At 40.2% G+C, this 13,841-nt stretch overlaps 1 protein-coding gene across 1 annotated transcript in view; it reads left to right on the plus strand.

Moving 5' to 3' along the window:
• Positions 1–13,841, plus strand: part of LOC150077505 (uncharacterized) — a 340,997-nt gene that overhangs the window by 215,463 nt on the left and 111,693 nt on the right. Inside the window, exon 5 of the mRNA XM_090386345.1 lies at positions 12,925–13,117. Coding sequence (XP_090242471.1) covers positions 12,925–13,117 — 193 coding nt within the window. The remainder of the gene's footprint in view (positions 1–12,924; positions 13,118–13,841) is intronic.

Here is a 13,841-nt window from a genome sequence, read left to right on the forward strand (position 1 = left end):
TGGACCAGATGGCATCCATTATGAAATGGTTAAACATCTTTCACCAAAATCTATGGATTATCTGCTCTCTCTGTATAACAGAATCTTCATTGAAGGGCAGTTTCCGGATTCCTGGCGCAAGGCAATCGTTCTTGCCTTTCCTAAGCCAGGAAAGGATCCAAAAGTCACTAGAAATTATCGTCCTATTGCTCTGACTAGCTGTCTGTGCAAAATCCTGGAGAGAATGGTCAATTCTCGTTTAATATGGTACTTAGAATCGAATGACCTTCTCTCCAATATCCAGTGCGGCTTCCGAAGGAACCGGTCCACTTTGGACCATCTTATTAGACTGGAAACATCCATCCGGGATGCTTTCCTAAAACGCGAACACTTGGTGTCGGTGTTCTTTGACATGGAGAAAGCGTATGACACAACTTGGAGATTTGGCATCTTAAAAGATCTGCATAGCCTGGGTCTTAGGGGGCAACTCACCATTTTTATTAAAAACTTTTTAGCCAATCCATCTTTCCAAGTTCGTATGGGATCCTCACTCTCTCGTTCCTTTAGCCAAGAGGAGGGAGTACCACAAGGATCAGTATTAAGTGTCACGCTTTTTGCCATCAAAGTAAATTCCATTACAGAACAACTTCCTCCAACCGTAAACAGTGCCCTCTATGTTGATGACTTTAGCATATTTTGTCAGTCATGCAACATGAGGGTTATTGAAAGACAACTGCAGAAAGCCATTGATCGTCTCAACTCCTGGGCACTTGCAAATGGCTTCAGGTTCTCGCCGGAGAAGACCGTTTGCGTACATTTTTGTCGTAAGCGTAATCTTCATCCTGAACCTGAATTAAGGCTCGGACAAAATTCTATTCCAATAGCAGCAGATACAAAATTCTTGGGACTCGTATTTGACAAAAAGTTGATCTTTCTGGATCACATCCGTCAACTCCGAACAAGGTGCACAAGAGGGCTGAATATTTTGCGCTCTCTTTCCTCTACATCTTGGGGTGCGGATCGATGCACCCTACTACGCATCTACCGTGCACTTGTACGATCCAGACTAGATTACGGGTCCCTGGTATACAATTCGGCCAGAGACAGTGTACTTCGTTGGCTGGATCCTGTCCATCATCTGGCTCTCCGTACTGCTATTGGAGCATATCGAACATCTCCAGTCCAGAGCTTATATGTCGAAGCAAACGAACCGCCGTTATCGCTTCGACGTAAGCAGTTGTCTCTAAACTACACCTTAAAACTGAAATCCCTGCCAGACCATCCTACGTGGCTATCCGTTTTTGAGCCACGATGAGCCACGATGGGAAAATTTGTACAACACCCGTAAGAGTGCCAACCGACCTTTTGGTATTCGTCTCCAAGTGCTACTCAAAGAACTTAATATCAAGGTAGACAAGGTTGCACAAACACCAAAGCAACCCCTTCCACCCTGGCATGCTCATTTCCCGGCATGTGACTTGTCCCTTAGAAATTTGGGAAAGTCGGACACTCCATCGTCTGTCTACCTGCAGCTTCATTCAGCACACCGAGCTGAATATTCTGACTTCGCGCCAGTTTACACAGACGGTTCGAAGTCGGAATTATATGCGGGATCTGCTGCTGTCTTTACAGACAGCACTACATCGGAGCAGATTCCCTCTGAATGCAGCATATTTACTGCAGAGCTGCACGCAATAGAGTTAGCCTTGGATCACATTAGTAAATGCCAATACCAACGGTTCATTTTATATTCCGACTCTCTCAGCGTGTTACAGGCTTTAATAACGGTGAGATATAATTCTCATCCAGTTCTGTCTAGCATCCAGCAGAAGATTCACGTTCTCCATGAACGTGAATATGACATCCGCTTCTGCTGGATTCCCAGCCACATTGGGATTAGGGGAAATGACTTGGCTGTCGCCGCAGCCAAATCAGCAATTCCCAGTAATAATCGCTGCCTTTCAGTCCCCTATACAGACTACAGGCAAATAATACACGAAAAGATACACTCCCAATGGCAGGATTCGGGAATAGACAGACTGCGAATAAATTATATTGTATAAAGCCTGTAATTGAACCGTGGCAGTCTAGTCTGCGCGGGAATCGTAAGGAGGAAGTTGTTCTTGCCCGGACCCGCATAGGACACAGTCATTTGACTCATTCGTTTTTGCTGAGGGCTGATGACCCTCCTATGTGTGAGTCCTGTGGCACAATTTTAACAATAAGACACATTTTAGTTGACTGTCCAGATTTTAGCAATATCCGTTTTACCGCTTTTAATCATCTGACTGAGCCGTATACACTCAGTCAGATTTTATCCGACAATGACAATGTGTCTGCTGTTTTTAGCTTTTTTAAATCAATAAAGGTTTTTACTCGCATTTAAAATTTATACGTTATCGTTACTTCTTTTATTGATAAGCTTTATATTATATATCTGGACATGGTGGCCTAACTACTTAGGTCACTGAAAGGAGAAATTTTTTATATATTACCTGGTCTTGGCGCATTATAGCCTTAGATGCTAATGCGCCAATAAAATTCCAATCAAATCAAATCAAATCAAAAACCCAACCACAATTACAACATCCCTGCAGGAAATGGAAATTCTCTAAAGCCAATTGGGCGAAATTTCAATCAACAATCACTCTTGACAAAAAAACTATTCAACTACAGCCCATTGATGAAGTTACTGATTATATTACATCCCGCCTTTTAGTTGCAACTAAGTACTCAACTCCGTTATCAAATCCCCCATCCCGACGGCATTTCAACTACTGGTGGAACGAAGAGTGCACAAGGGCAAAGAAGGAAAAAAATAAAGCATTTAATTTATTCCGTCGATCTCCAACCACAGCTAATCTAATTAGCTACAAGAAACTAAGGTCAAAAGCGCGTTACATTCAAAAGCAGGCCAAGAAAGATTCTTGGACTAGGTTCGCATCAACTATCAATAGGAACACTGACTCCAGACTAATATGGAAAAAAATTAGGCAGCTTTCTGGGAAGTTTCCAACTGTTCCTTCCCCAATTCTCTCCTGCAATGGGCAAGAACTCTCTGCTCCTATAGATATAGCCAATGCCTTGGGCAAAACGTTTGCTGAAATATCGGCTGCATCAAACTACACTCCAAAATTCCAGAAAATTAAGACTGCCAAAGAACAGAGACCTATCAACTTTCGAACCTCACTGTCACTTCCATATAATCAGCCTCTGCAATATTGTGAAGTTTTACAGGCCATCAGAACAACGCGAAACAGTGCCTCTGGGCCAGATGGCATATATTATGTCATGCTGCAGCATCTCGATGAGAAAAACTTACAAATGATTCTAATCTTTTTTAACCGGATCTTCCTGGAAAATATTTATCCAACCTCTTGGCACCACGCTACAGTTTTGGCGTTTTTGAAACCTGGAAAAGATCCCGCCAGTTCTAATAGTTACAGACCAATATCTCTGTCAAGTTGCCTTGGTAAAATTCTTGAAAAAATGATCCATAGTCGACTCACTTGGATCATTGAAACTCAACATCTACTGAGTAATTGTCAACATGGCTTTCGTAAAAACAGGTCATCCCTAGATCTGATGATCAAGGCGGAATCTGAAATTCGCAATGCCTTTGTGAAAAACGAACACCTTGTCATGGTCTCCATTGATATAGAGAAGGCATTTGATACTACCTGGCGGTATGGCATTCTCAGTGACCTATATAATCTTGGTCTACGAGCAACCTACCCATATTTATTAGGAACTTCCTCAAGAGCCGATCTTTCCAGGTGAGATATCAAAATTCCCTTTCTGCTACATTCTCGCAAGAAGAAGGAGTACCACAAGGATCAGTTTTGAGTGCAACCTTGTTTGCCCTTAAAATTGATTCCATTACAAAAGTACTCCCAAATACTGTAGAGGCTTACCTTTACGCTGACGATCTCGCTATTTCTTGCCATTCTCAGAACATGAGATCTGTCGAAAGGCAATTGCAGATGTCCCTCAATAAAGTTCAAAAGTGGGCTGAGCTCAATGGATATCGTCTTTCCCCAGAGAAAACAGTTGCGATCCACTTTTGCTGTCAACGCAAATTGCATGCAGATCCTGAACTTCGGATTTCAAATTCCACCATTCCGATTGCCAGCAATATGAAATTCTTGGGACTAATCCTGGACAGTAAGCTCAACTTCTTAGATCATGTTAAATTAATACGTACTGCCTGTCTCAAAAAGATCAACATGCTAAGAGCTTTATCTGCCCTCTCTTGGGGAGCAGATCGTACAACATTGCTGCTCTTATATAGAGCACTGATTAGATCCCGTTTAGACTATGGTGCTCCAGTTTATGATTCTGCCCGAAGGAGTGTGCTACGCTGGCTGGATCCTATTCAACATAATGCATTGCGGATTGCAACTGGTGCATACAGGACATCTCCAACTCAGAGTCTATACATTGAAGCTAATGAGCCCCCTTTGCATCTTCGTAGAAAAATGTTACTACTTAAATATGCAGCCAAAATACAGACTTGCCCTTTGCATCCTATTCAGCCATACCTTTTTAATCAACCACTAGTTAATCTCTATAGAAATAAACCAAGTAAAATCCAACCGGCTGGCCTACGGTTCCTTGAAATATCGCAGAACTGGAATGTTCCTCTCCACAATATGCAACAGATAAAGAATTACTCTCATCCACCATGGACCACCTTTCCTCAACTGACCTCTGATACCTATTTTCTTCAATGGTGAAAGAATTGCCTGCCGGCAGTGACTGTGCAACAACTCCATGCTAGCCATATTCAAACTTATGCCGACTTCTTACCGATATATACGGATGGTTCCAAATCTCTGTCAACTGTTGGAGCAGCAGCAGTGTTTCCCTCTGCTATCATATGCCTCTACTAATGCTAATGCTAATTCTTGTACCCCTTCTATTTGAGTGTATCTCATCCCTGTAAAAACAGTTCCTCATGTTAACAAGCACAGACCACACTGAGAAAAGCTTTACCCCACGAGTGTTGCACAGTCTCTCTAGGACAGATTTGATTGAAATGGCTCTCTCTGAGTTATAGTTGTCTCTAAGAGGCCCAGTTGCATTGTAGATCCTTTGTTCTACATGGCCTCAACAATTTCTCTGACCAAATGTTTCTTTGTCCAGAAAAATGGTATGGGTAATAATTTGATGACCTGTTGTAGCTCATGGAATCAGTTAAATGACACGTGACATCTAAAAAAGCTTGTAGATCATACCTGACATGATTATCGAATGAGCTTATTATATTACAATGTCTGGTAATTACAGTGCAATTACAGTGTCTGGAGACTAGGCACCAGCAAGGTGATCTGATAGAGGTGTATAAAGCCTTGAATGGTTTGAGCATGTTCAATGCTGATGGGATTCTTCCTCTTGCTCAGAATAATCACCTGAGAGGGCATAAATTCAAATTGAGGAAAGACAGATGTAGGATAGACGTGCGGAAATTTGCCTTTAGCCAGCGGGTGGTTGGTTGGTTGAACAGACTTCCATCCCTTGTCCTGGAAGTTGATATCCTAAATAAGTTTAAGGCTCAGCTGGACAGGTATTTTGAATGAACAGAGGGGTGAAGTGGAAGCAGTTTTTTTTTTTTTCTTTTTTTGGCTGATGCTGCATAAGCTTGCTTTCTTGCATCAAATGCCTCTACTAATCCTAATGCTAATGCTATTGTTAAGCACCAAAGCTTTTCTTTTATTTGCAAATTTATCATAGATATGTAAACATATATTCTTGCAATTGCTGATGAAATAGAAAATAAAGCTTGAAAAAGTTTAAGATCAATCATACCAAATTTTAAAGAGCTAAATGAAGTTCAAGTATATTGTAATGTAAATAGACTACAAAACATTATATCTGAAATGAGATTTCCTCTTTCTTTCTTTCTATTTATTTTATATACGGATGGAGTTTATTATCTTCTTAAAATTTAGTATGATTGACTTTATTCCCATTTAGTTGGTTACTGCTATGGGCTCACATCTGGTGAGTATGCGCTTGGCACATACTGAGCTGGATATCATCATTCTTCTTATTCTTGGTGATTCCCTTTTACTTCTGACTCTTGTTTTCTCTCTCTCTCTTCCACTCAGGTTAATTGAGAAATTTTTTTTTTTTGGCTGGTGCAGCATAAGTCTCAGGCTTCCGTGCACTGTATTGCTAATAATAATATCATTAATTTAATGTACATGTACATAACATCTGGTGAGTATGGGCTTGGCACACCCAGGGTCCTGAGCTTTATATCATCATTCTTCTTTTTCTTGGTGATTCCCTTCTACTTCTCTCTCTCTCTCTCTCGGCCCCGGGTGCCAAGCGATTGTGATCGAGCGTTTTCTCTGTGATTAAAGTGTGATTATTCAAAAGCGATTTAGAGTTATATTAAGTTCCTGCCCTTAAATTTATTTATTTAAAATCAGCTACTGTTACAAAAGTACTTGTACAGAGCGAGAAAGAAAAGTTACCTTTCTTTATTTTTCTTGTATCTTTTACTAACACTTACTACTTTACGCTTGGTCACACCGGGCACTGCTCCTGCCTCCCCGTGGCGGGGCCGGAAATCTTGGCAGAAAAGCTAATCTGCCAAGGGCCAAAAGGAGCAAGCATGGACCAAAATACGTTTCCGCCCCTAGAGCCGACAAGCTCTCGGCCAGAGATAGACATTGACCATAACATGTCGCAACCCAAAAGGTTGAAAACCACTTCCTCAGCGACAATTTATCCTACATTCCTTATAATACACTCTCTTGCAGATCAACCTCTGAGTAAGCTCTCTCCGTTCCTTATCCAGAAACACCTGGAAAGTCTGGCAGGATCTCCTAAGACAGTCAAGAGGCTACAATCAGGTGACCTTCTATTGGAAACAGTAAATTGTAAACATTCAGAGAAACTGCTAAAACTTACAAGCTTTGCTGGAATTCCAGTAAAAGTTTCTCCCCATGCTACCCTAAATACATCTAAGGGCGTTATATCCAGCTGGGATCTATTGAATGTCACGGAGGAGGAGATAACACAAGAGCTTCAAGATCAAAGTGTCATTGCTGTGAAAAGAATTATGGTGAAAAGAGAAAATATACTCACACCTACAAGGAATATTATTCTAACTTTTAACACGCCAAACCTACCATCATCGATAAAAGCAGGCTACTTACTCTGCCGCATTAGACCATATATTCCTAACCCATTGAGATGTTTTAAGTGCCAGAAGTATGGCCACTCTCAAACGGCGTGCAGAGGAAACCAGGTTTGTCCTAATTGTGGGTCCGCTGACCACACCCAAAGTGACTGCTTGGCAAAAGAAATGACTTGTCCCAACTGTAAAGGAAACCATCCTGCCTACTCAAGGACATGTGACAAATGGAAAACCGAAAAGCAAATCGTAAAATATAAGATAGAAAATAAAGTAAGCTTTCAAGAAGCACGGAAATTACTCACTCCCACTATAAATAAACGTACGTACGCCAATATTGCGCAAAAATATCAATCAGTAGCCACCCAAACTGATGTTACCATCCCTTCAACCACCTCAATCTCTGACTGGGCTCGGACTGTTCTCTCTCAGCAACAGTCCAATGTCCCGAAACAGTTGAACCAGGCAAGTAATACTGCACTTACAGTACCAGCTACATCTCCTTCTCCTCCCCCAGTGATTTCTTCTATATCGAATAATCGTAACTCAAATTTAAAAAAGAATATCCAAGAAACATCTATGGATACTATTGAATCATCCAGACAAGAAGAACCGATCTTAGAAATATATGCGGAAGAAGAAATGGACACCGGTCGACCATTATTCCCAAAAAAAGACAAACCAAAGCCTGAACGTCACAAGACAGTCACATCAAAAAAACAGTCAGAAGCAGCTTCTTCTACTAAACATCAATAATGCCTTACATTCTACAATGGAATTGTAGAGGATTTCGTAGCAACCTTAACGATATTCAAGTCTTAATTAACCGCTATTCTCCAGTTGGTTTCTGTCTACAGGAAACCTATCTAACTCCGCAAATTTCCACCAACATAAAGAACTATGCCATCTATCGGCACGATCGTAATAATTCAAATGCTGCCCGTGGGGGCGTGGCCATCTTGGTCAGCTCAAAGATCCCTACCAAGCAAATTGTTTTGCAAACTACAATTGAAGTTGTAGCCGTACGCTTGATAACTCAGATTGCGTTAACACTAGCATCAGTCTATCTCCCACCAAGTCATACCTTCTCTTACCAAGATCTGGAAAACCTGCTAATGCAATTACCACCCCCTGTCTGTATGTTGGGTGATTTCAATAGCCACCATCCCTTATGGGGATCAACAAAATTAGATACACATGGCCGCCTAATTGAAACTTTTCTAGACAAGCAAAACCTTACTGTTCTTAATACTGGCGCACCCACTCACATACAATTACCAACTGGACAAATTTCTGCAATTGATCTATCAATATGTTCCCCGAATCTGTTTCCAATCATAGAATGGTCTGTTTTAGATGACCCCTTAAGCAGTGATCATTTTCCGATTATTTGTGATCTGCTCACTGCACAGCCACCAACAGTCAAACCCTGCAGGAAATGGAAGTTCTCTCAAGCCAACTGGGTCAAATTTCAATCAGTAGTCACCCTGGATGAACAATATATACGAACACAGTCAATAGATGAAGCCACAGAGTATATTACTTCACATATAATATCTGCAGCTAAATGTTCAATTCCATTGTCGAATCCCCAATCACGACGGCACCTTAACTATTGGTGGAATCAAGAATGCACAATAGCTAAGAAGTTAAAAAATAAAGCATGGAATTTATTCCGTAGATCCCCAACCACAGCTAATCTTATCAATTACAAGAAACTAAGAGCAAAAGCACGTCGCACTCAAAAAGAAGCAAAGAAAAATTCTTGGATTCGGTTTGCATCTACCATAAACAGGAACACTAACTCCAGGTTAATATGGAAGAAAATCAGGCAGATTTCCGGAAAATTTCCAATCACCCCTTCACCAATTCTTTCATGGAATGGGCAAGAACTATCTGCTCCTCAAGACATTGCAAATGCCTTGGCAAAAACGTTTGCCGAAGTTTCTGCGGCATCAAATTACTCTCCGGATTTCCAGAAAATAAAGACCAAGACTGAACAACGAGCCATCAACTTTCGAACCTCAGTTTTCTTTCCATATAATCAGCCTCTTCAATATCATGAACTTATACATGTCATTAAAACAACACGCAACAGTGCCGCTGGACCAGATGGAATCTCTTACATTATGTTACAAAACCTTGGTGACAGAAATTTACAAATACTGCTGGTCTATTATAACCGGATATTTATGGAAAACATTTATCCCAGCTCTTGGCATCATGCCACAGTCCTTGCCTTTTTGAAACCTGGAAAAGACCCTACAATTCCATACAATTACCGACCAATTTCCCTCTCCAGTTGCCTCGGAAAATTACTTGAAAAAATTATTCATAATCGACTTGCATGGGCCATCGAAGCACAACATCTAATGAGTAATAATCAGCATGGCTTTCGTAAGAACAGGTCCTCCTTAGATCTCATGATCAAGGCAGAGTCTGCAATTCGCAATGCCTTCGTAAAAAATGAACATCTCGTTTTGGTGTCCATAGACATAGAGAAGGCATTTGACACTACCTGGCGTCATGGCATTCTCAGCGACCTCCATGCCCTTGGTCTACGAGGCAACCTTCCTATTTTCATCAGGAACTTTCTCCAGACTCGTTCGTTCCAAGTTCGATACCACAACTCGCTTTCTATGACATTCTTACAGGAAGAGGGAGTGCCACAAGGTTCAGTATTGAGTGCAACCCTCTTTGCCCTTAAAATTGATTCTATCACAAAGGAACTTCCAAATACAGTTGAGACCTATCTTTATGCGGATGACCTCTCCATATCTTGCCATTCTCAGAATATGAGATCCATTGAGCGGCAACTACAGTTATCCTTGAATAAGGTCCAAAGGTGGGCAGGACTCAATGGCTATCGTCTATCTCAGCAGAAAACTGTTGCAATCCACTTTTGTAATCAACGAAAAATGCATGCAGATCCTGAACTTCAGATGTCAAATTTTACCATTCCAGTGTCCAACAATATCAGATTCTTGGGATTAATCCTTGACAGAAAATTAAATTTCTTAGATCACATTAAATCGCTGCGTACTTCCTGCCTCAAAAAACTGAACATACTCAGAGCTTTATCTGCAATGTCTTGGGGAGCAGACCGTACATCTTTGCTTCTATTATATAGAGCATTGATCAGATCCCGTTTGGATTATGGTGCTCCAATCTACGATTCTGCTCGAAAGAGTACACTACGCTGGTTGGACCCTATACAGCATAGTGCATTGCGGATTGCCCTTGGCGCATTCAGAACATCTCCTACCCACAGTTTATACATTGAAGCACATGAGCCCCCTCTTTGTCTCCGCAGGAAAGCACTACTTCTTAAGTATGCAGCCCGAATACAAAGTTGCTGTCAGCATCCTATTGGGCCATATCTCTTTAATCCACCACTGCAAAACCTTTATAGAAATAAACCCAGTAAAATAAGACCGGCAGGCTTACGCCTAATTGAAGTAACACAGAATTGGAATATTCCTAATGTCAACAGGCTAGATGTAGTGAAATGCCCTCACCCACCTTGGACACCTCCTCCACAATTAACTTGTGATACTTATCTTCAAAAATGGGGAAAGAATCACCTACCGTCACTCAACGTGAAACAACTCCATGCAAGCCATATTCAGAAATATGCTAATTTATTGCCAATATATACTGATGGCTCCAAATCACATTCAGCCGCTGGAGCAGCAGCAGTATTTCCCTCTACAATCATTTCTGCTTCCCTTCCACCTGAGTATAGCAGCTTCTCTGCAGAACTTCATGCAATAAAGTTAGCTTTAGAAAACCTGAATCGCTACCCATCTCTAAAATATATTGTATATACTGACTCTCTAAGCTCAATTACAGCAATACAAAACTTTTCTTACAAGGTTCATCCTATTTTAAACCAAATCAGAAGCCTCTTATTAAAAATTGAAGAACGTCATCAATCAGTGACCTTTTGTTGGATCCCAGCCCATTCGGGGATAAAAGGGAATGAACTGGCTGACAAAACTGCCAAAAATCCATCAACTTATGATTTAACCCATGCTCCTATTCCAATCTATGACTATAATAATATCATACAAACAACATGTCTTGCACTGTGGAGAGAGCTATGGCACACCCAAAGCAATAATAAACTTTATCAGTTGAAACAGGATCCACAACTTTGGCGCTCTAGCACCAAAACAGTACGCAGAGAAGAAGTAGTGCTTGCACGAGCGCGGATAGGACATACATATCTGACACACCTTCACCTACTTACAGGAGAGGATCCTCCTCATTGTCCACACTGTTCCTCGCACTTATCAGTCAAACACATTCTCATTGACTGCCCTCACTACGATCAGGACAGAATATCCATCCTCCTTTCCCTAAAAAATCTTCCGGAACCGAAGACATTAAAAAATATTATAGGTGACGATGCAAACATCAACGAATTCTTCTCGTTTTTGAAAAAAATTGGATTGTATGATAAATTCTAAACCATCACTGTAATAAATCATAAATTGATTCTATCAGAAATTTGAATTTTATCATTTTCCTATGAATAGGCGCACTATAGCCCCAGCAGCTCGTGCGCCATTAAACCCCCATCACAACAACAACATCTCTCTCTCTCTCTCTCTCTCTCTCTCTCTCTCTCTCAGGGAAATTCAGAATTTTTTTTTTTTTTGGTTGGTGCAGCATAAGCCTCAGGCTTCCTTGCACTATATTACGGCTAATAATAATAATAATAATAATATCAGCTTCTCTTCCACCTGAGTATAGCAACTTTTCAGCAGAACTGTATGCAATACAGTTAGCTCTAGAAAATTTGAATTTACATCCATCTGCAAAATATATAGTTTATACTGACTCTCTCAGCTCAATCAAAGCAATGCAGAATACATCTCAAAAGAATCACCATATTGTAATGAAAATCAGGAGTTTGTTATTGCAGATTTATGATCGTCAACAACTAGTGAAGTTTTGCTGGATTCCAGCACATTCAGGCATAAAAGGGAATGAAGTGGCTGATACATCCGCCAAAAGTCCAAGTTCAGACCTAACTTCTGTCCCTATTCCAGCGCCCGATTATAATATCTTAATTCAAGCAGCATGCCATGCACAGTGGACAGAATTATGGCATAACCAAACGAATAACAAGCTTTTCCAGCTGAAACAAAACCCAAAGTTCTGGCATTCCAGCAATCAGACAGTGCGGCGGGAAGAAGTGGTACTCACACGAATGAGAATAGGACACACCCATCTGACTCACCTCCATCTACTAATGGGCGATGATCCTCCTCAGTGTCCATACTGCTTAGAACATCTAACAGTCAAACACATTCTGATTGACTGTCCGCAGTATCAACAACATCGAGCTGCAATACTTCAAAATCTGGCTAATCGTTCAGAAAGATTGACATTACATCATATCATTGGAGAGGACGCAAATGTTAACAAACTTTTCTGCTTTTTAAAACAAATTGGAGTGTATCATCTTTTATAAATAGGCTACAGAACTGAAACTAATTTAAACTGGATTATTTTTTTAATATTCCTACGAATAGGCGCACTATAGCCATAGCAGCTAATGCGCCAATAAACACCCATACCACACACACACACACCCATTTCCCTCAACATGAATTGTTGAGGAGGCTTCCATCCTGCAGTGGGTTGATAATGGCTGCACTTTACTTTTTTTTATTTGTAATTATTTTTGTTTGTAAGTTCTTCTGGTCTCAGCCATACAGGGCAGAATCAAATAGTTTAGCAGTGTTATTTATTGTTCAGTAAACTAACATTATTTGTATTTATTTTAGGTCAATGGAACCATTTTGGTTAGCAAAAATAATCTTATTAACATATTTGTACTTGGGTGCTTCAGGACGAAAATATTTGTTGGAAATAGGAAAGATGTTAATGAAAATAGTATTTAGAGGACCAATAAAATCTGACAACATGCATGGTATTATGGTTTTGGGTATTACTATGATGTATTCACAATTTGAACAGGTGAGTTCTTTTTCTTCCTTCTTTCATGACATTTATATTTTATAAAAATTTAAAAGAAAGCTGCCTCATCAAGGTGGAGGTGATGATAGATGTTGTTTTATTGGCTACTGCAGTAAAACATCAATATCTGTCAACATCTCTTGCGTATCAATCTATCAAAATCAAATGTATCATTTTTGAATTGTTTGCCTTCCTATTTTGTACAAATCGTCTTGGTGACATCATTAAAATTCCCCGGCTTCAATATTAAACTGGAAAGGAAAGGAGTTGTCCTCTCCGGCAGAAATTGCAAATGCCTTAGCTGAATCATTTGCCAGTATATCATACTTATCCACCTACAACCCAATCTTTCAGCAAATTAAAGAATCATCAGAGCATCATAAGATCAATTTCTCTACTAGAGTTTCACACCCGTACAACTAGCCATTTACATTAACAGAACTTTTAGAGGTGCTCAATAAAACATCCAGTAGTGCTAGTGCTGCTGGTCCAGATGGGATCTTAGTATTAGTATTAGTAACGACCGCATGGTGCCTAGGGCTTATGCTGCACCAGCCAAAAAAAAAATAAAAAAAAATAAATCCGAACAAAACAATGATAATAAAATAAATAAAATAAAATAAATCTTCTGTGTCATGATAAGCCAACTAAACAACAGAACAAAAAGGACATTGTTAAAATATTACAATCGAGTATTTCTAGAAAATACTTACCCAAACTCCTG

Source organism: Mastigoproctus giganteus, chromosome 12 (assembly GCF_048544385.1).
Source record: "Mastigoproctus giganteus isolate SK-2022 chromosome 12, ASM4854438v1, whole genome shotgun sequence".
NCBI lineage: Eukaryota > Metazoa > Arthropoda > Arachnida > Uropygi > Thelyphonidae > Mastigoproctus > Mastigoproctus giganteus.